Here is a 24,328-nt window from a genome sequence, read left to right on the forward strand (position 1 = left end):
GGATTCGCGTTTATCGTCGAAGGAATGAGCGTTACACCGATGCCTGTACTCTGGAGCGGGATCGATTTGGAAGTGGAGGGTCCGTCATGGTCTGGGGCAGTGTGTCACAGCATCATCGGACAGAGCTTGTTGTCATTGCAGGCAATCTCAACGCTGGTGCGTTACAGGGAAGACTTCCTCCTCCCTCATGTGTTACCCATCCTGTAGGATCATCCTGACATGACCCTCCAGCATGACAATGCCACCAGCCATACTGCTCGTTCTGTGCGTGATTTCCTGCAAGACAGGAATGTCAGTGTTCTGCCATGACCAGAGAAGAACCCGGATCTCAATCCCATTGAGTACGTCTAGGACCTGTTGGATCGGAGGGTAAGGGCTAGGGCTAGGGCTATTCCCACCAGAAATTTCCAGGAACTTGCAGGTGCCTTGGTGGAAGAGTGGGGTAACATCTCACAGCAAGAACTGGCTAATCTTGTGCAGTCCATGAGGAGGAGATGCACTGCAGTACTTAATGGAGCTGGTGGCCACACCAGATACTGACTGTTACTTTTGATTTTGACCCCCCCCTTTGTTCAGGGACACATTATTCAATTTCTGTTAGTCACATGTCTGTGGAACTTGTTTAGTTTCTGTCTCAGTTGTTGAATCTTGTTTTGTTCATACACATGTTTACACATGTAAAGTTTGCTGAAACTAAACTTTTGCCGAGTTTATCTGTCATGCACTAGGTAACCTAATCTTGTAATTTCCCCTCTCAGAACACCTTACCTGTCAATCATATCTGAGGCAAAATGAATGAGTGAAGGAGCCATTTCTGTAATTATTGCAAAAGTAAATTGTAAGTAACTGAAAAGAGATGATTTAGTGAATTGCTCTCCAACAAAAGTAGGTCGTTTTGTAAAGTTTGCAAAAGAAGACATGTGTCTCTATTAGCTGATAATTAACCACTAATATCGATTTTAGACAGCGCTACATTGCACAGATCATTTGTCATAAAAATGCACTGAAACAAAAAATCTGAAACATTTTCATCTACTTTTATTTATTGCATAAACATGTTACTCAACACTTCTGTCTCTGCCTTTAATTTCTAGTAAGGTTTTTGAGATGTGTCTGTTTATGCATACAGAGTGATGTGACATCACAAAACATTATTGATTAGAATACAAATGCCTCATACAGTATAAAAAGGAGTTATGGAAGAAAAATTCTACCACCTGATGAGTGCGGTGGGGAGGAGCTGTAGCCTACTGTACAATACATCAAGAAAGAACTATGTATGTGAATGTACTAATATCCCATTGACATACACAGCCTGACCTCTGCTCCATGTCCTTGTTAGGCCAATGATTGACTGACGAGTGAAATCTATTTGTCTTACTGATATGGCTAAAAAGACACAAAACCTATCGAACTGGTGAGTTTGTATACGCTGCTTGACAGTGCTCATCATGGACCTGTACAAAACAACGTTCTTGCTAGGCACTCTTTTATCTGCAGGTAAGATATAGCTGGCATCATTTTACGTGTTGGAAGTTGAAGTGAACTGAAGGATTCCCACACAGTGTTTATACTTGCAAATTAAACATTTATTCACAAATTAGTCCTTCTATCTGTTCCCTTAAGTTCTTTGCTAGGTACCTGTGTCTACGAAGTTACTTCACGTGTGCTTAGTTCTTCAACATAATCATTTTGTAAGATTATCTTCTGTCAAACCTTATAACTGAAGCAGTTAGTTTAATTACATTGGATGTATTGTTCTTAGTTACAATGTATTACAGTGTATTGCAATTACTTATCTATTAGCCTTTATTTAGGGCTAGATTTACTGCTGTAGTGGATGTACCCTACAGTGGAAGAATGAGTAACTACAATACTTGTTACACGGTACACAGTAATAAGAACAATGTAAAGTGTTGTAACACTGTTTATCACATTAACGCTTCTATGTATTTTTCTTACTTGTATATTGTTTGGAAATAACTTGTTTTTTTGTCTGTAGTGTATGTCCACTCCAGAAATGACTCATCTGTCAATAGACCTTCATGATGTAACCTCTATGTTAGTGGTCTGTAACAGCAGTTTATACCTGGAACCATTGGGTTTAAGCATTGCATCACAGAGAAAGTGTAGGCAAACAGGGCCCGGTCATTTTTTCAGTCATACTCAGTGTTTGTTATCTGTTTGTCCTTTTAGTCAGTGCGGTTGTCCTGGACGAATATGCAAAAACAGAGGGCGCCTGGATTCTCTCTTTGGTGAAGAGGGAGTATTCAGTAGGCACAGTCCTAGAATGTGCTATCAAGTGTAACATTGAAACAGCTTTCACTTGCAGGTATCATTATGCTTATGGTCATTAATAGTAATAATGAATTAATTTTGGGGAAATTATTTCATAGTCAAAATGAATTCTGAAATGTTTCTTGGTAGGTCCTTCATGTACATTGAAAAGGATCAAGAATGTTTGACAATACCAGCAAATGGCAAAATAGAGTCTGTTCTGAGAAGAACCAGCACTTCTCTATATGAAAAGAAAGGCAAGTCCTAATGTTTTTCTGATTTTTCTTGATAAGTAGCTACAGATGTTAAAAATGTATCAACCCATACAAAAATGTCAATTCATGTATTACAAATATTAGAATACAAATGAGTTTCATGCGACTGTATTGGTCAACATTATTTTTGGTTAATATTTAGCTAACTTTTGTGGAATGTCCAGAAAGAGTTTTGGACTGTGTCAGTAAACAAACCTAAGAGTTGAAGCAGATTATCTAAACAAGAGAGTCCAATCAGTCCTTCAGTGGGAGGCACATATGGTATATCAAATTCCATACTGACCATATATGACAACATCTCAGATAGTAAAAGCCTGATGATGCTTTTTAATTACCCAAGGGGGGCATTTGGTACACTGCTGAACTTGCTCAATAAAAAGTCAAAGATTACTAACCAATCAACCCACCTACTACTGTTGAGACATCTTATTCTCTGTCTTTACAGAGTACTTGATGGAGTGTGTAAATGGAATCGGTATGGACTACAGAGGAACAAAGTCCAAAACAAACTCAGGGAAGACTTGCCAGAGATGGGCATCGAAATATCCACACAAGCCTAAGTATGCTCTGCCACAACTTGCACCAGATCCGGCGCCAGAACGAATCAGTTGGACAGGCCTTTGATTTCAATAAACTGGCACGTTTTTAAACGGGACTTGCGCGTTCACAATTGTTTTTAATTGCTGTAATAGTAACGACCATAGGCAACTCGTGAGTTTCAAGTTTGGGGAAACTTACAACTACCATTTCTACCAATCTTTCTACCAATCTGCGTGCCAGTAATGTATATATGTATATATGCGCATTTTCGTGGAACCGTTTCATTTCAATAATAACGTTTTACTTTCTCAAAATCATTGTCACGTGGTTATCATAAAAATATGACGTAAAATCATAAACATCTAAAAGTTAAAATTCAATTATGGCGAGAGCACTAGCCTCTGCCATTTCGACACATTGATACTCTGTGATCCATTGGCGGCTAAAGAAACAAGAGCATAGAACTCAGAGATGCCGCAGTAGGCCTAGAACTTCCATCGTCAACCAAGTAAAATAAATAGGCCTAAAGCCAACAGATAAAAACAGTAGAAAATATCCTGATAAAAATTCCGGTTCTTTCAATCATATTAATCTCTCTAATCTGCCTGCCTACCTCCCTTTCTATCTGTCTTGAGCTATTGCTAGTGAAGTGCAACAATGTATTAAACCATCACTTGGTCCGTCCCGGAGCTTTCGCTAGCGAACTTGCAACATTGTATATATCAACCAGCCTAATTCCGGGCCCTCGGAGTTTCTTGGGCCAGTGAGTTCCGGACAGAAAGATGTTTTTAATGACGTTTACTCTGGATACATGGGATATATTTTGCTCTTTCACACCAAGGCTTGGTGATTGGGCGTGTTGGAAAGATTTTTCAAATACTGGGGAACTATCAGATGCAATGCATGTATAGAAAAAACAGACTTCGTTGAGTTGCGTGAGGCGAAGAAAAAAATGGTGGTGTATGTGGTGAGTTAAGGCAATCAGAAATCAGACATTGTCAAATGGGCACTCTCCTACATATTCATGCATTCTGGAGAGAGACGCAACATATCTTCGCCACACCCCCTTCTCCTTTTCTTGATGCAACATTTTAAATTATACTCAAAGCAAATTATGTTAAAACATATTTTAGACGCTTTTCACTGACTGCCGCAATTCAATCACCTAGACCTATTGCCATTTAAATAAGATAACGAAACTCTGGCTCCCTGGTGAAGTATTTTGAGTTATTTTATTTAGAGATGAGTAATTATATAATTTAGGCGAAACATCCATTTACTTTCGGGCAACCCTGCAACCTAGGATCCTAACAGTGCACTGTGCACCCGTCGACTTTGGTTTCCAACCAGGGTTGCCAGGTCAAGTTCAAATTTCTAAAACAATGACAACTCATAACTTGCTAAAAACGCCTGAAAACATTTTACAGCAAGAGAGTAGTTGCCATATCTACACAATAAACCCATTTTACATAACGTTATCGAGACAATTAAGAAGGAATATCATAGTAACGTGTAATGTTAGAAGCAAAATTCCGGTTTCCTCAAAATAATAATTATTGCAAGCTATGACATGACTTCATTTAGGAATTTTAATATGTGACAAGAGAAAAGATGATTCGCCCTTAATAAACTCGCCAGATCATTTTCCATCAATGGATGTCGATTTAAAGGGAAGGGAGTATACTGTATGGCCAATACACCACGGCTAAGGGCGGATCTTAACACGACGCAACACAGAGTGCCTGGATATATTGGCCATATACCACAAACCCCCAGGGTGACATATTGCTATTATAAACTGGTTACCAATGTAATTAGAACAGTAAAAAGTAATGTATTTTCATACACGTGGTATATGGTCTGATATACCACGGCCTTCAACTAATCAGCATTCAGGGCTTGAACCAGGTTTATAATAGTAAATAAATCCCTTTGCGCATGTGCATGATTATAGATAAATCTGACAGGAGAGTTTGAGTGATGAAAGTTGGACAGAGGCTCTCGTTATCTCTGATCAAGAAAATCTTGGATGAATAAAAAAAAACTAAATGTTAGGCTATTTTCTGGCTCTTATAAATGGCCCATTTGCAAGAATGACTTGTCATTTCAATAGGTATAGGCAGGGGCACCGTATGTAAAAAAAAAATCAATATTAAATTATCAACCTATCATCGTTAATATAATATTTGATTTACAATGTACTAATAAAACGAACGGTTTATTTAAATAAAAAAATAAAAAACATTTGTTGGCAAAATTAAACATCCAGAGAGCCTTGACCTTTCCTCTAGCGCCACTATCAGGCCTTTTCGTTTCCATTTCCATTTTGTTTTCCATTTCCACTTTTACAGCTGCTTATTTTCTATTTGGTATGTACGTATACTTAGTTCAAAAATCTGCTGCTGATTTTATTATATTGTTTGTTATATCATTCTATAGATGATAATGTTAATTCATTTTAATTGAAGAGGTACATTTAAGTTATATTTATTTTAAGTTATTCATTAATGTTAAGATAATTTTCTATTCAAGAATTTGACCATTAAAATCACATTTAGACTGTAAAAGATGACCTTTAGCACATTTCTTATAGAGGGTATCAGTTTTGCATCAAATAGTGAATTCCACTGTATGCAGAATGTTGCATGCATGTCTGCACAGTGTTATATTTTCACAGTTCACTGTCAGTAAATATCATACAGTAAATATTGGACTACAAGAGAGTTCCAAGCCTGCAAAGGTAGAGTTATTTAATAAGGCTTTGAATGGGTTGATTGGGTTCTGGAAGTGTGTGCTTACAGCAGCAATTGGTGTAGCTGCAGGGTTGGTGGGGCCTAATGTGATATATTTTCATAGGGCACAAAATCCCTGGCAGCGCCCATGGGTATGAGCTACAGACTAAAATCGAATATTTTTTTTGCCATAGTTTGCTAAAATAAAGGCAGGTAGCCTATAGCCCCTGATAGACCTATATCTAATTTCAGATAGTCTTCAGTAGCCTAGACAAGATGTAGACAAGATGTAAACTGAACAATTTAGCCGCTTGCTTAGTTCAAATTAACAGACTAATTTATTCAACATAAATAGCGAGACGATTTCGCAATAAGAAGTGCTTGTTTCCCTAGTAGCCTGCTGGAAAAGGATACTGAGGATGGGGTCATAATTTCAATTTCTGAATTAAAAATGTATAATATGTATATGAACTGAATTTGTTTGTTAACAACAGCCAGTGTTTATTTTTGAATTGGTTTACCGTCAATCTAATGCGTTGATAATAACACAAGGCTACAACAACAATAAACTGAAGGTATAGGCTATTTAATAAATTGGTTTGTCAGCTCCAGGTAGGCTACATAAGTGGCACACATTGATTTGCAATGACTCCAGTGATTATCATAATTTCAACATATATATTGTATCAAATGGTAGCCTACAGTGACATATACATTAATAGGCTACTTGATGGGCAACAGAGGCAAATGTATAATTCTCCACATTTGGCCTAATGTCAGTTTCAATGAGGTATTTTTCATATAAAAAATAACCACGAGAGAGAGTTCCATAACTTCCATTTCAAATTTCCAATCGGGGAGCCCCCGAGACCAAAGACTGAGCATGCATAAAGCACTGCCGGCCAAACCCTCCCCTACACGGACGACGCTGGGCTAATTGTGCGCAGCCTCAGGGGTCTCCCGGTCGCGGTCGAAATATATATATATTTAAGAGAAATGCCTTGGCGGGCGCGGTGCAATTTAGAAATAGCCCAAAAACCTGCAACATCGTTTTCAAAGTAGCCCAATTAGGTAGAAAACCGCGAACATGGCAACACTGTTTCCAAGTCACAAAATACTGAAACCAGAGAGCTCTATATAATGACGAGATAATCATGTCTCCACCCTAACAATGGGAAAGGGAGATACCTAGTCAGTTGTACTACTGAATTGCATTCGTCTTCCGTATTTAACCCAACCCCTCTGAATCAGAGAGGTGCGGGGGGCTGCCATAATCCAGACAGCATCGGATGAATACACATACTTCGCTTTAACTGAGATTGATGAGTCTTCCTGTTGGCGCGTGTTTCGGTCAAATAAATGATCAATATTTCAAAATGTTTATTTAATATTTTTATTTGGACGGGCAAGGGGGTACGTTAGATTGGGCCAGGCCATCAATAGCTGTCCCTGACTTGTACAATATTTCTCATATTCCTATGAAGTATTTTATATCCATAATATGGACAACCTGAAGATTAAAACAAAAATGAGTTGTAAACGTTTTGTATAATTTTTTGCCTACAGTTTTGAAAGTAGTGGAACATAATTACAAATAATTTTTAGACTTCAACTTGGCCACAAGAACCCCAAACAGATATAATACTTAACTAAATCATTTCAAACCTTGCTATCAAACCTTGCTTACATTTGTATACCTTCGGAAAGTATTCAGACTCCTTGACTTTTTCAAAATTTTGTTAGGATACAGCCTTATTCTAAAATTGATTAAATTGTATTTATTCCTCATCAATCTACACAGAATACCCCATAATAACAAATTACATTTTTGCAAGTTTATAAAAAACGGAAATATCACATTTACATACATATTCAGACCCTTTACTCAGTAATTTGTTGAAGCACCTTTAGCAGCGATTACATTCTTGAGTCTTCTTGGGTATGACACTACAAGTTTGGCACACCTGTATTTGGTGAGCTTCCCCCATTCTTCTCTGCAGATCCCCTCAAGCTCTGTCCGGTTGGATGGGGAGAATTACTGCACAGCTATTTTCAGGTCTCTTCAGAGATCGGGTTTAAGTCTGGGCTCTGGCTGGGCCACTCAAGGACACTCAGAGACCTATCCTGAAACCAATCCTGCATTGTCTTGGCTGTGTGCTTAGGGTCGTTGGAAAGTGAACCTTCGCCCCAGTCTGAGGTCCTGAGCGCTCTGGAGCAGGTTTTCATCAAGGATCTATCTGTACTTTTCTCCGTTCATCTTTGCCTCGATTCTGACTAGTATCTCAGTCACTGCCGCTAAAAAGGCCTGATTGTTGGAGTGCTGCAGAGATGGTTGTCCTTCTGTAAGATTATCCCATCTCCAAAAAGGAACTCTAGAGCTCTGTCAGAGTGACCATCGGGTTCTTGGTCACCAGCCTGACCAAGACCCTTCTCCCTAATTGCTCAGTTGGGGGGCAGTTCTAGGAAGAGTCTTGGTGGTTCCAAACTTCTTCCATTTAAGAATGATGGAGGCCACCCTGTTCTTGGGGACCTTCAGTGCTGAAGAAATGTTTTGGTACCCTTCCCCAGATATTAGCCTCGACACAATCCTGTCTGAGAGCTCTACGGACAATTCCTTTGACCTCATGGCTTGGTTTTTGCTCTGACATGTACTGTCAACTGTAGGACCTTATACAGACGGGTGTGTGACTTTCCAAATCATGTCCAATCATTTGAATCTTTCACAGGTTGATCCAATCAAGTTGTTGAAACATCTCAAGGATGATCAATGGAAACAGGATGCACCTGAGCTCAATTTCGAGTCTCATATCAAAGGGTGTGAATACTTATGTAAATAAGGTATTTCTGTTTTTATTTTTAATACATTTGCACACACAAAAAAAAACTGTTTTCACTTTGTCATTATTGGGTAGTATTGTGCGTAGATTGCTGAGGATGTTTTATTTATTGAATCCATTTTAGAATAAGACTGTTACGTAACAATATTTGGAAAAAGTAAAGGGGTCTGAATACTTTCCGAAGGCACTGTATCTAGGGTTGGGAAGGGAGGATATATTACTGGAAACTTCGAGTTTACCAGTAAACTACCATAATTTTCATGTCTTTCAAGGATTTTGTGTAATCTGTCACAAGACATCTTGTGGCCTTATCACATGAAAAATATATGAAATAATTAAATAACATACAAAAAATATATATACAGTACCAGTCAAAAGTTTGGACATACCTACTCATTCAAGGGTTTTTCTTTATTTTTACTATTTCCTACATTGTAGAATAATAGTGAAGACATCAACACTATCAAATAACATTTATGGAATCATGTACTAGCCAAAAAAGTGTTAAACAAATCAAAATATATTTGAGATTTGAGATTCTTCAATGTTGCCACCTTTGCCTTGATGGCAGCTTTACACACTCTTGGCATTCTCTCAACCAGCTTCATGAGGTAGTCACCTGGAATGCATTTCAATTAACAGGTGTGCCTTGTTAAAAGTTAATTTGTGGAATTTCTTTCCTTCTTAATGCGTTTGAGCCAATCAGTTATGTTGTGACAAGGTAGGGGTGGTATACAGAAGATATCCCTATTTGGTAAAATACCAAATCCATATTATTGCAAGAACAGCTCAAATAAGCAAAGAGAAACAACAGTACAACGTTACTTGAAGACATAAAGGTCAGTCAATCCTGAATATTACAAGAACTTTGAATGTTTCATCAAGTGCAGTCTCAAAAACCATCAAGAGTTATGATGAAACTGGCTCTCATGAGGACTGCCACAAGAAAGGAGGACCCAGAGTTACCTCTGCTGCAGAGGATAAGTTCATTATAGTTACCAGCCTAAGAAATTGCAGCCCAAATAAATGCTTCACAGAGTTCAAGTAATATACACATCTCAACATCAACTATTCAGAGGAGACTGCATGAATAAGGCCTTCATGGTCAAATTGCTGCAAAGAAACCACTACTAAAGGAGACCAATAATAAGAAGAGACTTACTTGGGCAAAGAAACACGAGCAATGTACATTAGACTGGTTGAAGTCTGTCCTTTGGTCTGATGATTCCAAATTTGCGATTTTTGGTTCCAACTGAAGTGTCTTTATGAGATGCAGAATAGGTGAATGGATGATCTCCACATGTGTGGTTTCCACCGTGAAGGATGAAGGAGGAGGTGTGATGGTGTGGGGGTGCTTTGCTGGTGAAAGTGTCAGTGATTTATTTAGAATTAAAGGCACACTTAACGAGCATGGCTACCACAGCATTCTGCAGCGATACGCCTTCCCATCTGGTTTGGGACAATCATTTGTTTTTCAACAGGACAATGACCCAACACACCCCCAGGCTGTGTAAGGGCTATTTGACCAAGACAGAGAGTGATGGAGTGCTGCTTCAGATGACCTGGCCTCCACAATAACTCAACCTCAACCCAATTGAGATGGTTTGGGATGAGTTGGACCGCAAAGTGAAGGAAATGCAGCCAACAAGTGCTCAGCATATGTGGGAACTCCTTGAAGACTGTTGAAAAAGCATTCCAGGTGAAGCTGGTTGAGAGAATGCCAAGAGTGTGCAAAGCTTTCATCAAGGCAAGGGTGGTTACTTTGAAGTAAAAATGAAGAAAAACCCTTCAATTAGTAGCTGTGTCCAAACTTTTATTGTATATAGAATGACAAAGCTGTAAAACATTATCTTACATATAAACCATCAACTTAGTGAATATAATTTGTGTTTAATATGAGTGTTTCAGCATTAAATACCCTTAACACACTTTGATTTATTTTACTATGTCAATATGTATTTGTTGTCAATGTTTTGAGGTCAAACTGGTGGCAGTTGTGAAAAAAGTAAATAGATGGAAGAGGTAATTGAAAATTGAAAATAATGCCATTGTTGATTAGATGCTTTGTTCCATTTAATTATGCTATTTTCTCTTGAACCATATGGGCTATCTACTAGAAACTCGTAGACAGATATACACAGATGTAAAAAATGAATACTCTATATAAATACACATTTTTGAAGTTACTCAAGTATAAATTACCAAAGTTATGATAGTTTGCCTTTTATTTTCTGTTAATACCAAAACGACTGAAGATTCCAGTTAACTTTGGTAAATTACCGATAGCCTTGCAAGCCTACATATATCGCTCTACTATCCACGAGAATACTGTAGAACAGATTTCCAAAATTAAAATCACTTGGAGCTGATTTGCTGGTGTTTTTAGTCTGTTATGTCCAACAATAGAAAAAAATATTTTGCTCAGAAAACTTGCAGTGCCAAATAAAATCACCCACATCCTGCAACAACAAAAAAATCTAATTCATACAATATGTTATGAATTTGTAAGTGCTTAAGATCCTGTTCAATCTCTTAAGTAACTTGTGAGGCTAGATTTCTTAACACCTAAATTAAATCCACGTTATCTTTGTGAATGTCTCTTACAGCATGACTCCATCAACACACCCCAAAGCCGACCTGGAGTCCAACTTCTGCAGAAACCCTGATGGGGACAGCAAAGGTCCATGGTGCTACACAACAGACCCTGACACCAGATGGGAGACCTGCAATGTCCAGAACTGCAGCGGTACCCTCAATATCTTGTTATGTCCCAATAAGCTAATGAAACAGCTGTTGTCATGTTGGCACAAAAGTTAAGATTTCAAAACCACTAAATTACTATCTATATTTAACAAAGAGTTGACTACTTTTTTTAGTCACTCGCTCATCATGACAGTTCAATTTTAAAAATGCAGTGGGTAATTTGGTAATGTAATTTGGACGTGTTTTATTTCTAAAGTGCTGTGGTTTGGTCCATAGAGGAATGCATGCACTGCAGTGGTAAGAACTACAGGGGAAAGATCTCCACCACTGAGAATGGCTACACCTGCCAGCACTGGAACGCCCAGAAACCTCACAACCATGGCTACATTCCCAGCGCGTAATAGGCTTTCTCTCTCTCTCTCTCTCTCTCTCTCTCTCTCTCTCTCTCTCTCTCTCTCTCTCTCTCTCTCTCTCTCTCTCTCTCTCTCTCTCTCTCTCTCTCTCTCTCTCTCTCTCTCTCTCAGTAATATCTGTGTAATAACTCTGACTGTGAGCTCCAAACGTATTGGGACAGTGACACATTTTGTATTGTTTTGTACTCCAGCTCTATCGATTTTGAAATTATACAACGACTATGAGGTTAACGTTTAATTTGAGGGTATTTCCATCCATATCGGGTGAACCGTTTAGAAATTACAGCACTTTTTGTACTTAGTCCCCCATTTTAGGGGACCAAAAGTATTGTGTATTAAAGTAGTCAAAAGTCTTTGGTCCTATATTCATACCATGCAATGACTAAATCAATCTTGTGACTTTACAAATTTGTTGGATGCATTTGCCGTTTGTTTTGGTTGTGTTTCAGATTATTTTGTGTCCAATTGAAAATAAAATAATAATGAAATCATTATTACTAAATAATGTATTGTGTCATTTTGGAGTCACTTGTATTGTAAATAAGAATAGAATGTTTCTAAACACTTATTCATTCATGTGGATGCTATTATAATTATGGATAATCTTGAATTAATTGTGAATAATGATAAGTGAGCAAAGTTACAGATGCATAAATATTAGCATGTCTTGGGGGTATGATATTTGTGCGGGTGTAACTTTCTCCTAGGCCGTCATTGAAAATAAGAATTTGTTCTTAACTGACTTGCCTAGTTAAATAAAAATGTACAAAAACTGATTTAATTTCTAAACTGCTTTAATTACACCCGTTAAGGATGAAAATACCCTCAAATTTAAGTTTATAATCTGCACTTGAACCTCATAATTTCAAATCCAAAGTGCCGGAGTACAAAAAACTAAAAATGTGTCACTGTCCCAATACTTTTGGGCTCACTGTATATGTCTAACCATGTGCTCCTTCATCTCGTTCTCTCCCCCACCCCCCACTCTCCCTGTCTCTCCAGTCTTCTTGAGAAGTACCTGGAGGAAAATTACTGTAGGAACCCAGACGGAGACCCCAGACCCTGGTGTTTCACCACCAGCCCCTCCAAACGCTGGGACTTCTGCTCTATCCCTCGCTGCAGTGAGCTATCATAGATATACAACACTATTACTAGTATATTGTCTATGGCTTTTGTAACCTGGACCCTTTCTACTCCCTACTAGTGACTCTGTCACCCCATTTATTATTTTCATCTTGTATCTCTTTTGTCTCCCATGACCCCTGTTTCCCCTGCTCTTTCACATAAATATAAACAATTTAATTAAAACATGAGTTTACTAACTCCCAGGGAGTTTTCCTCACTCGTTCCCTCTCCCCTAGCCTCTGAGCCTCCCAGGGTGGTGGAGGAGCTCACCTGTGCCACAGGCGACGGCAGTGCCTACAGGGGAACCATCGGAGTGACAGCATCTGGGAAAGCCTGTCAGGTCTGGGCAACTCAGACGCCCCAACAGCACAACAGAACTCCAGACAACTACCCATGCAAGTAAGATAGACCCACAAGATTGGGCAACTTGTTTTTACTCAAGCAAGAACCAAACTTTGCGTTTGTCAGTGTAGTAGATCAGTGTTTTAATGTCTTATAGATACAGGCTGACTGTGATTTAACCAATATGTGTGGTTGTTTGTGTTCCTGTCAGAGGCCTGGAACTGAACTACTGCAGGAACCCAGACCATGAGAAGATGCCCTGGTGCTTTACTACAGACCCAGAGACGCGCTGGGAGTACTGCAAGGTGCCTAGCTGTGGAGATGTTCCAGGACCAGGTCACTTGACACTGCATCATGATGATGATGATAATGAAGATTACATTGATGATGTTAATGCATTGGATTTATATAGATTTCCCAAATGCTAAAATCGCTATATACTAACTACATAGCGAAACTCATGTCATCCACTAGCAATCCATACAGCCTACATTTTTCACCAAAATTCATATTTAATTTGGTTGATGTGGCTCATATTGTTTTTAAACCTCAGATTACGCAGCTCCCCCTCCAGCTGAGGAAGACTGCTATGTGGGCGACGGGACAGACTATCGTGGTATGGTGACAGAGACCATCAGTGGGAAGAGATGCCAGTCCTGGAGCTCGATGACACCTCACAGTCACAATAAGACACCGCAGGTCTTCCCTAAAGCGTGAGGTCTAGAGCATAGTCAAATAATCTCTAACCACTGGGCAAAAACTGGTTGAATCTACGTTGTTTCCACGTAATTTCAAACTACAAAATCTATGTGATGACACTGAATCAATGTGGAAAACTGATTAGATTTGCAAAAAGTCATCAACGTCAGGGCATTTAGAACTTGTGTAAATCAAATGTAAATCAAAACTAGATGTTGAACTGATGTCTGTGTCAAGTGGGTAATGTATATCTCTAGCTTTATCTCTGTCTTCTACTATCTAATCATTAAAAGCCAAACAATGTAATATGTCATCTTCAGTGTCTGAGGACATTGTGTCTTTTTTATGTGCTTCACAGCGATTTGAGAAGAAACCTGTGTAGGAACCCTGATGGCGACCGTGCACCATGGTGCTACACCACTGACCCCTCTGTTCGTTGGGAGTTCTGCAGTGTGAATAGATGCCCAACTGCTCCCAAGCCTACTCCTAAACCTGACAAACATGACCAGCCCGAACCAAAACCCTCCCAGGCACCATCAGAAGACAGCAGAGGTAATCTATCCATCCTTTCATCAGTGCTTGGGAAGCTATTTTGAAAATATACAGTGATCTCCAAAAGTATTGCGTCGGTGACACATATTTTGTTGTTTTGCCTCTGTACTCCAGCAATTTGGATTTGAAATGATACAACGATTACGAGGTTAAAGTGCAGACTGTCAGCTTTATTTTGAGAGCATTTTCATCCATATCTGGTGAACCGTTTAGAAATTACAGCACTTTTTGTACATCGTCCCCCCATTTTTGGGGACCAAAAGTATTCACTTATGTGTGTATTAAAGTAGTACAATGTCAAGTATTTGGTCCCGTATTCCTAGCATGCAATGACTACATTAAGCTTGTGACTATACAAACTTGTTAGATGCATTTGCTGTTTATTTTGGTTGTGTTTACGATTATTTTGTGCCCAATATTAATTAATGGTAAAAAATATATTGTGTCATTTTGAAGTCACTTTTATTGTAAATATGAATAGAATATATTTCTAAACACTTCTACATTAATGTGGATGCTACCATTATAAAAGATAATCCTGAATGAATCATGAATAATGATGAGCGAGAAAGTTAGACAAGAATCATGCCACCAAGACATGCTAACCTCTCACCATTACGATAACAGAAGAGGTAAGCATTTTTTTGGGGGGGGGGTATGATATTTATACCTCTGTAACCTTCTCACTCATCATTATTCACGATTCATTCAGCATTATCCATAATCATAGTAGCATCCACATTAATTAATTAACAAGAAAAAGTTGAAACGTCTTGAGTCAATAAGTATTCAACCCCTTTGTTATGGCAATCCTAAATCAGTTCAGAAGTAACAATGTGCTTAAAGCTGCAATATGTCACTTTTTGGGCGATCCAAACAAATTCAAAACAAATATGAGTTATAGATCTGTCATTGTCATTGAAAGCAAGTCTAAGAAGCGGTATGTATATATGTTCTATGTGCGCTATTTCTATGCTTCCCGTTCTTACATTTCGTTTTTGCTTCTTTTACTTTCGGTTTTGTACACCAGCTTCAAACAGCTGAACAATATAATGTGTTTGCTTTTGGAAAATATATTTCACAGCAGTTTAGATGGTACAATGATTATTTACACTATACTTGGGGACTGGGGATAAAAAAAAATACAGAATGGAGCTAAGCACAGGCAAAATCCTAGTGGAAAACTTGGTTCAGTCTGCTTTTTACCAGACACTGGGAGATGAATTAACCTTTCAGCAGGACAATAACCTAAAACAGGAGGACAAATCTACACTGGAGTTGGTAACCAAAAAGACAGTAAATGTTCCTGAGTGGCCAAGTTACAGTTTAGACTTAAAGCTGCTTGAAAATCTATGGTAAGACTTGAAAATGGTTGTCTAGCAATGATCAACAACCAATTTGACAGATAATTTTGAAAATAATAATGAGCAAATATTGCACAACCCAGGGGTACAAAGCTCTTAGAAATTTACCCCGAAAGACTCACAGCTGTAATTGCTGGCAAAGGTGATTCTAACATGTATTGACTCAGGTGTGTGAATACTTATGGAGATGAGATATTTCTGTATTTAATTTTCAATACATTTGCAAAAATGTCTAAAATGTCTAAAAACGTATTTTCAATGTCTAAAAACATATTCATTTTGAATACAGGCTGTAACACAACAAATTGTGGAATACTTTATGAAGGCATTGCAAATCTGAAATGCCATAGACTACAATTCACTTTAGGTTCATTTGCTACCAGAATGTGTAATTTAGCTTATTTAACACAAAAACTATGTTTCAAGTGAGAATTAGGCAGGGCTGATGCCGAAAAAGAAAGGAAAGTATTGCTTACATTAGCCACATTTTATTTTAGACAAAAAATACGTGTGTGTAGTTCCAGTAGTTAGCTACACCTCTACATAAAAATATAGTAATTAATTACTGAAAACACTACCTAGAATAGAATTCAGTTCAACATTCATTCATTCACCCTACATTGTCAATGTTGAGGGAAGAAATGTTTTCTGTTGACTGGCTTTCAGATTGCAAGGTGGGCAACGGGGGGACATACAGGGGTCCTACTTCCATGACCATGTTGGGTGTCACCTGTCAGAGTTGGAGCGCCCAGAGCCCCCATCAGCACGCCAGCTTCACCCCTGAATCCCACCCTGACAAAGGCATGGAGTCCAATGTAAGTTCAAGGAGTCTTCTTATAAGACATGTTTAAATCATGTCAGATGATACTGCAAAAGGATTGCATATGACAGACATTTGGGAAGATGTACTTACATTTATTCAGCGCCCCTTTTCATTTTTAGAATTGTAGAAACCCTGACAATGATGTGAATGGACCATGGTGCTACACCACAGACAGAAACCAGAAATGGGACTACTGCCAAATCCCAGATTGCGGTATGTGGACTACTGTGACCAGGGTGCAAATTGTGGGGGGGCCAGGGGGGCTCAGCTCCCCTGATTGAGACATTAGCTCTACTAAATACAACAAAAGTCAACATTTGGGGGGTGTCTAAATAAGGCTAATTTAACCATTCTCCTTTTTTAAATGCAGTGGTAAATATGTTTTACAGTGGTAAATATGAAAATAAAAGCTTTCAAATGAAACAAACACCCCCACCTCTCTGTCATGGTTTAAACCATTTATTTCTACTTGGCTGCACAAACCTCCCTGTCTACAGCACTGTTCACTCAGTAGTGCTGAATTGTGGCCATTGCTGAGCTCCTTTTAAAAGCATAGATTTTCCTTTGCACTTGCTCATTTTCGCCATTTGTTTGCCATGCGCCCTTGATAAAAAAGAGCATATGCCTTTATTCCAATGCATTAGATTTATCCATTGATTTATCGTTTGGTTTTGTCAGTCAGCTGTTTAGAGCACTCATTGCGGTGTTCTCTGAGCCGTCCTGGCCAGAAGAAGTAGACCATTTATTTAGCTTTATTCTTTTCTATCAATATTTGTTTTCTTTCCTGGATCAGCTGATGATGGTTGCCAATATTACTGGACAACTAGCCTACAGCTAGACACCAATCTGCATCCAACCCAACCAACATTAATGACAGTAGACCTATAGTTGATTCTTTTGGTTAGAAGCATTACATTTTGCAATGGCATAGGCCTGCATTATTTTGGATTTGTGTGCCCATGAGAACGGTTTTCATGGCAAAACATAATTACATTTTACGTAGGCATAGTTATACTTACAGTGCATTTTCTGAGATCTCCAAGATCCAGGAATCGTACTGGATTTAAGTTCAATGTTCTAATTCAATTGTTAAATGCTTAATAGTTACAAATAACACTGTCATAAATGTCATTCATGAAAGGAAAGAAATGTAGTGTTTTATGTCACACGGTCTATGAAGACTCCAAGCATTCAACTCGTGAATTATGACCAGCTCATGAACTAAGACGTAATCATGTTTTGATTTAACTCGTGTTCATGTGTGTAAAATTGCCTCGGCTGAGAGGGCAGGCTGCCAGCAGTGGTGTAGGCCTAGTGGAATGTATATGCAGCTAAATGCAGTTTAACCACCTTTTTCAGAAAAATGCAGTGAAAGTATAGGGAGCGTTATTTTTTTCACGTGACTGGAAATCAGAGTTTACCCACCAAGTATTTTTTTTACCACTACATCACTGGCTACAGAAAGGCCTATTTGAAGTGCATAGTACTAGGCCTACACATTGTAGCCTCTAGTAAATTGACCCTGTGTGTTAGGGTGACCATCCAGTTTTTCCTGGGACAGTTTCAGCCCCATTTCAGGAGTCCCGACTTTTCAGGCTACCAAAAAAGTGCATTTGCCAGCAAGCCGTTCAATTAATGTAGGCCTACTCAATGGCAATCACTGAATGTCATTAGGCACAACTTTTGGTGTTTTGTAAACAGATGTTTGTGTTTCTATTATTTTGGAGTGGAGGAACATGCACAGGTAGCCATCTTTTTGAAGTGATTTGTTTGACAATCAGATTAAAGCATCATTAATGGTTGTGTTCATGCCACATTAAAAGCTAATACATTTTTTACCTTAAATTACTTCTTTATTATAGAGCCATAAAAAAATATTGTGCACCTAATAACCCCCCTACCCCCCACCCCGAATGTCACGGTTGTAAAGGTTTTCCTGTGGTGAAAGAGAGGCGGACCAAAATGCGGCGTGGTGGTTATTCATGTTTAATTTAGAAAGACGACTATACATGAACAGACTAAACAAAACAAGAAAAGTGAAAACCTAAACAGTCCTATCTGGTGCAAACACAGAGACAGGAACAATCACCCACAAAACCCAACACAAAACAGGCTACCTAAATATGGTTCCCAATCAGAGACAATGACTAACACCTGCCTCTGATTGAGAACCATATCAGGCCAAACATAGAAATAGACAAACCAGACACACAACATAGAATGCCCACCCAGCTCACGTCCTGACCAACACTAAAACAAGGAAAACACATACGAACGATGGTCAGAACGTGACAACGGTGTAATTCGCACTCTGATTGTGAGTGACAGTTTCTGTTAATAATTATACAAATGGCTGTTGTTTTAACACAGTTGCTTTAACCAGATGTACTGTATGTGGTCACTGTATGTATATCTGCCTGCATTCTATCTGGTCTACATTTGTAGAATTCACAAATAAAAGTGTATTTTTGGTCTCCAGCTGGCTTGACATGTGGGCAGCCTGTTACAAAGCCCAGGAGGTGTTTCGGTCGCATCGTTGGAGGTTGTGTATCCAAACCCCACTCATGGCCCTGGCAGATCAGCCTCAGGACTAAGTATGGAGGATAGCATCCCATTCCCTTGAATCTCATTAACATATTGATAATTACATACAATAAGACAAAACAATATCTCACAGAGAACTTACTCACTTACCCTTCTGTCTGTCCCTCTGCAGCACTGGCGTCCATTTCTGTGGAGGAACTCTGATTGCCCCTCAGTGGGTCCTCACTGCTGTCCACTGCCTGGAGAGGTGAGAGAGCAGCCCTCATCAGTGCCCGTATGAGGCTTACTACTCACTAAACCTATACCAACCAGAAGGGCAGTTATACATACTGTGTAGTAGTGCCCAATGTTTCCTCAAATTATTTTTGGCTCTAAGCAAATTTCATGTCTGCTGAGTGCAAACATGAACATTGTGAAAATCCTGTGCTGACACTGACGCTGTAACTGCTTTAAGTTACAGTTTTAACTGTGGCCAAGTAGGCTACTGTGGCTATTTGAATATAATGTAGACCTACCAGAGTAGCCTACCATCAAAAACAATGGCGAAAAATGCATCACATAACGTTTTAAGATGGAAATAGTTGTTCTATCGTTCAGCCTACAGTAGCAGCCTATGTGTGGTGTTCAATGTAGGCCTACATTCCATCAGACTTTTGGGAGAACAAAAACATGAAGGGCTTGACATTAACGTATTCACTTGTCATTCAGACAAGAAGGTGACTGAAAATGTTGTGTTGTTTGATGCAAGAAACCACTTTACAATTGTTTAAATTTGTATTATTCCCATACCATTATTACAGAGAATCAGACAAATGATGCCACACTCTGCCTCCTGGCTACTTATCTTATTCAAGTCTGTCTGAAAATACAACACTGCCCCTTTAAGACATAAAACAATCTCTTTACCTGACTTGCTTTTCAAAGATGTCTAGAAATGCACACGTTTTGTGCTCTTGTAGGAAGCAACCGATCCCCCATTGTTGACAAGAAATTTGCTTTATCCGGCGTAATAACTCACTAACTAGCAAATAGTATGAACAAATGGGTACAGGTGGCTACATATAGCTCTCGCTTGATCTCAGAACAAGTGACAGCTCATGACAGCTCATGCTGTCCAATTCAAAGGGAATGGCACCGATCCATATATGGCCATGGCTATTTGCATAAAGGCCTCCTGCATAAAGGCCTCCTGCATCTCTGATTGGTTATAGTGTACCGGTCTGTGTAGACTATAGTATGGGTCTGACAGGTGTTGCATGGTCAATCCGATGTCTGCATTGGCCATACAGTATTTACGGTGATATTGCCTCAGCAGAAGTCAGGTCATTTATACTTCTTGCACTTTGCCGAGCAGTCCAGAGCTGTTGTGAAAGAAGTTGTCAAGGAAGTGAGTTTGTGTTTATGCAGGACCTCCCACCCTCACCTACAGTACCGTCAACCAATAATGTCAATGTGGAGCTATATGGAGCCCCACTGCAATGTGGTACAGAGATCAAGGGCTCCCGAGTGGCGCAGCGGTCTAAGGCACTGCATCTCAGTGCTAGAGGCGTCACTACATACCCTGGTTTGATTCCAGGCTATATCACAACCGGACGTAATTGGGAGTCCCATAGGGATGCGCACAATGGGCCCAGCATCGTCCGGGTTAGGGTTTTTCCGGGGTAGGCCGCCATTGTAAATACGAATTTGTCCTAACAGACTTGCCTAGTTAAATAAAGGTTAAATAAATAAAAATACATTTGGCATCTGCGTGCCTCAGGAGGCTCCGCTATTGCGTCACACCATCCATATGGAGCCTCCGACCACATTGTCGGATCAAGAATAAATTGGCTCTGAGTCGTGCATTTCAGTGCAATAAAATCCTATGCCAATGTGCTTTGCCTACATAAAATATATTACACAGTTTGTTTGCATAGTTCATTTTGTTTCGGTATGTTACATTGAAAGTGGCCAATATTGCGTGAGTGTTAGCCTCCTACACAGAAGAAAAACAGCATTACTGTTTAGTCATGTTTACTGCAAGGCCTAATTATGGATTACATACAAGTACATCTGTGTGTGTGTGTGTGTGTGTGTGTGTGTGTGTGTGTGTGTGTGTGTGTGTGTGTGTGTGTGTGTGTGTGTGTGTGTGTGTGTGTGTGTGTGTGTGTGTGTGTGTGTGTGTGTGTGTGTGTGTGTGTGTGTGTGTGTGTGTGTGTGTGTGTGTGTGTGTGTGTGTGTGTGTGTGTGTGTGTGTGTGTGTGTGTGTGTGTGTGTGTGTGTGTGTGTGTGTGTGTGTGTATCAGCTCAAAGAGGCCATCTGCCTACATGGTGGTATTGGGAACGCATACAGAGGGAGCAAATGAACCGTCCAAGCAGGAGCGTAAACTGGAGAAACTGATCCTGGGACCTGGTGAAACAGACATTGCACTTCTGAAGCTAGAGAGGTGAGTGAGGCCATTTCATTGTCTTTAAAAAACCCACAATAGAATGTTTTATATGTTTCTTGCTGTTTGGAGGTCCGAAGCTGTAAAAAGACTTGTGTGATTGATTTGCAGCCCTGCAATCATAAATGACAAGGTTTTACCAGCATGCTTACCTGAGAAGGATTATGTGGTACCACCTGGAACAGAGTGCTATGTGACAGGATGGGGAGAGACACAAGGTTCAAGAGTCATGCATGTTTTTTCCCCTCATGGTTGCTCTCATAACATGATACAAAATTAAGTTATTCTTCTGTCCAGGACTCCATGACTTTGTTGATGCAAATATACCAATAATGTTTTTATATTTTCCGACATGAAACATTGATCTTTGTGTTTGTAGGAACTGGTGGAGAAGGGCTCCTCAAGGAGACGGGTTTCCCTGTTATAGAAAATAAAGTGTGTAATCGTCCAGCCTACCTGAACAACAGAATCAAGGACCATGAGATGTGTGCTGGGAACATTGAAGGGGGAGCAGACAGTTGCCAGGTATGCATTGATGTTGTGTTTCTCTTGTCCAGATGCTGTTTTTGTTTAGTTTCATGTTTATTTTTATTAAACCCTCACCCTGTACTTGCTTCCCAATTCCCAGCGTCTGTCGTCTCAAGGCCTTTACTGTTACGCCCTGATCGGTTTCACCTGTCTTTGTGTTTCACCTGTCTTTTGTCTCCACCCCCCCTACAGGTGTCGCCCATCTTCCCCATTATCCCCTGTGTATTTATACCTGTGTTTTCTGTTTGTCTGTTGCCAGTTCGTTTTGTTCGTAGAACCTACCAGCATTTTGTTTCCCTGCTCCCGCCTGTTCCTTGCTCCTGTTTTCTAGTTTCCCGGTTCTGACCGTTCTACCTGCCTGTTGTCCTGTACCTTCGTCCCACTACTCTGGATTACCGACCTCTGCCTGACCTGACCCTGAGCCTGCCTGCTGTCCTGTACCTTACACCCTCTCTGGATTATTGACCCCTGCTTGCTTTGACCTGTCGTTTGCCTGCCCCTGATTGAGGAATAAACTTTTGTTTCTTCAACACTGTCTGCACCTGGGTCATACCTTAAAACATGATAGTTACAATAAGACCTTCTTCCAGTCTTCAGTAGTCCACTGGCAATGCTTCATGGCCCAGGCAAGCTTCTTTTTCTTATTTTGCCATCTTAGCAATGGCTTTCTTACTGCCACTCGACCTGTCAAACCTGCAGCTCGAAGTCTTCGCTTCACAGTTGAAACTAAGACTTGCTTCGACCAGTGTTAAGCTGTGCTTGAAGCTGTTGTCTTGTGAGCCGCCTCACATGCAAGCTTTTCTCTCAGAAACTTGTCTTCTGATTCTGTTGTGGCTTTGTCTGCCAGACCTCTTCCTGTCAGTTTCCAAGTGCCTTTTGATGGTGTAGGAAACTGTACTCACTGATTTTCATCATAGGTACACTTCAACTATGACAGACAAAATGAGAAAAAAAATCCAGAAAATCACATTGTAGGATTTTTAAAAAATTTATTTGCAAATTATGGTGGAAAATAAGTATTTGGTCACCTACAAACAAGCAAGATTTCTGGCTCTCACAATGTGATTTTCTGGAGAAAAAAAATCTTGTTTTGTCTGTCATAGTTGAAGTGTACTACCTATGATGAAAATTACAGGCCTCTCTCATCTTTTTAAGTGGGAGAACTCGCACAATTGGTGGCTGACTAAATACTTTTTTTTGCCCCACTGTACTACTTCCTGCAGTACAATACTGTCCAAATAATGCTTAAGAGGGTGTAGTAACAGTCTGTTCCAACACTGCTTTTATACAGACAGAAGGATTGTAATTAATCAACAAAAGTTGTGACACCTGTAGGAATTGTTAGCATCAACTTTCAAGGCTGAAATTACTTCCATTGCTGCAGAACAGCTGTAAGTTGTTAACCCATTACTTGTTCCCTGAGAAATGCCTTTTTTTTAAATTCTGAAATGTACATTCTTTTTCAGTTTTTTGTAACTGAAACTTTTATTTTTAACCTCTGGCAGTTTACAGCTTACTTTTTGTACCATTTCAGGTTATTCACTGGACTTAAACTGCTTAAAAAAAGTGTTATTTTTACCTATAGTGTACATGCTCAGCAACAACTAGTAATCATTCGATTTCAGTAAGGACTGTGTGATTGGTTGTATACTGCAGTTTCCACAATGAGTTTAAGTTGACTGCATTGGAGTGATGATGACAATGTTGGTGATGATGTTTTTGACTTCTTCCAGGGTGACAGTGGTGGCCCTTTGGTGTGCCATGCTCAGAACACCTTTGTTCTCCAGGGAGTGACATCTTGGGGTCTGGGCTGTGCTAACGCCATGAAGCCAGGAGTGTACGTCAGAGTATCGAAGTTTACGGATTGGATTAACAGTCAGATAAAGATGAATTCTTAACCCTCTACTATACATCCATAATCTCAAGGAATGGATCATTTGAGCCCTAAATGTAGTTTTATTAAGACGTGTAAGACTTGAACGTACAAATTAAATACCTGTCGTCAGTGATTTCTTCCCGAAATTGCAAGGTTCATTGTTTTTGTTTATAAAATAAAATAATTCTATTGATAAGCAATCCAATTATGTTCTAGCCTGGTACACAACCATGGTGTTTGACCACATGTTAATAAAAGGGAACAAAGGCTGA

At 39.4% G+C, this 24,328-nt stretch overlaps 1 protein-coding gene across 2 annotated transcripts; it reads left to right on the top strand.

Moving 5' to 3' along the window:
• The first annotated feature begins 1,379 nt into the window (after positions 1-1,379).
• Positions 1,380-24,328, top strand: LOC112250159 (plasminogen). 2 transcript variants are annotated; one of them, XM_024420063.2, is made up of 19 exons: positions 1,380-1,500; positions 2,197-2,332; positions 2,428-2,534; positions 2,998-3,112; positions 11,268-11,407; positions 11,641-11,761; positions 12,780-12,898; positions 13,139-13,301; positions 13,456-13,580; positions 13,798-13,957; positions 14,302-14,495; positions 16,526-16,674; positions 16,802-16,895; positions 19,162-19,276; positions 19,399-19,473; positions 21,512-21,652; positions 21,764-21,870; positions 22,032-22,177; positions 22,512-22,710. In XM_024420063.2, the coding sequence occupies exons 1-19, from the start codon at positions 1,452-1,454 to the stop codon at positions 22,593-22,595; spliced, it is 2,340 nt and encodes a 779-aa protein (XP_024275831.1). In that variant the 5' UTR covers positions 1,380-1,451; the 3' UTR covers positions 22,596-22,710. The 2 variants fall into 2 exon arrangements, with proteins under 2 accessions (XP_024275831.1, XP_024275830.1); XM_024420062.2 differs by lacking the exon at positions 22,512-22,710 and adding an exon at positions 23,914-24,328 and having other exon boundaries at positions 1,385-1,500.

This window comes from Oncorhynchus tshawytscha, linkage group LG05, assembly GCF_018296145.1.
Source record: "Oncorhynchus tshawytscha isolate Ot180627B linkage group LG05, Otsh_v2.0, whole genome shotgun sequence".
Classification (NCBI taxonomy): Eukaryota; Metazoa; Chordata; class Actinopteri; order Salmoniformes; family Salmonidae; genus Oncorhynchus; species Oncorhynchus tshawytscha.

Coding starts and splice junctions, on each gene's coding strand:
- LOC112250159 (XM_024420062.2), top strand. CDS start 1,452: ATGGACCTGTACAAAACAACGTTCTTGCTAGGCACTCTTTTATCTGCA. Junction 2,333..2,427: donor GAAACAGCTTTCACTTGCAG/GTATCATTATGC, acceptor GTTTCTTGGTAG/GTCCTTCATGTACATTGAAA. Junction 13,302..13,455: donor CCAGACAACTACCCATGCAA/GTAAGATAGACC, acceptor TGTTCCTGTCAG/AGGCCTGGAACTGAACTACT.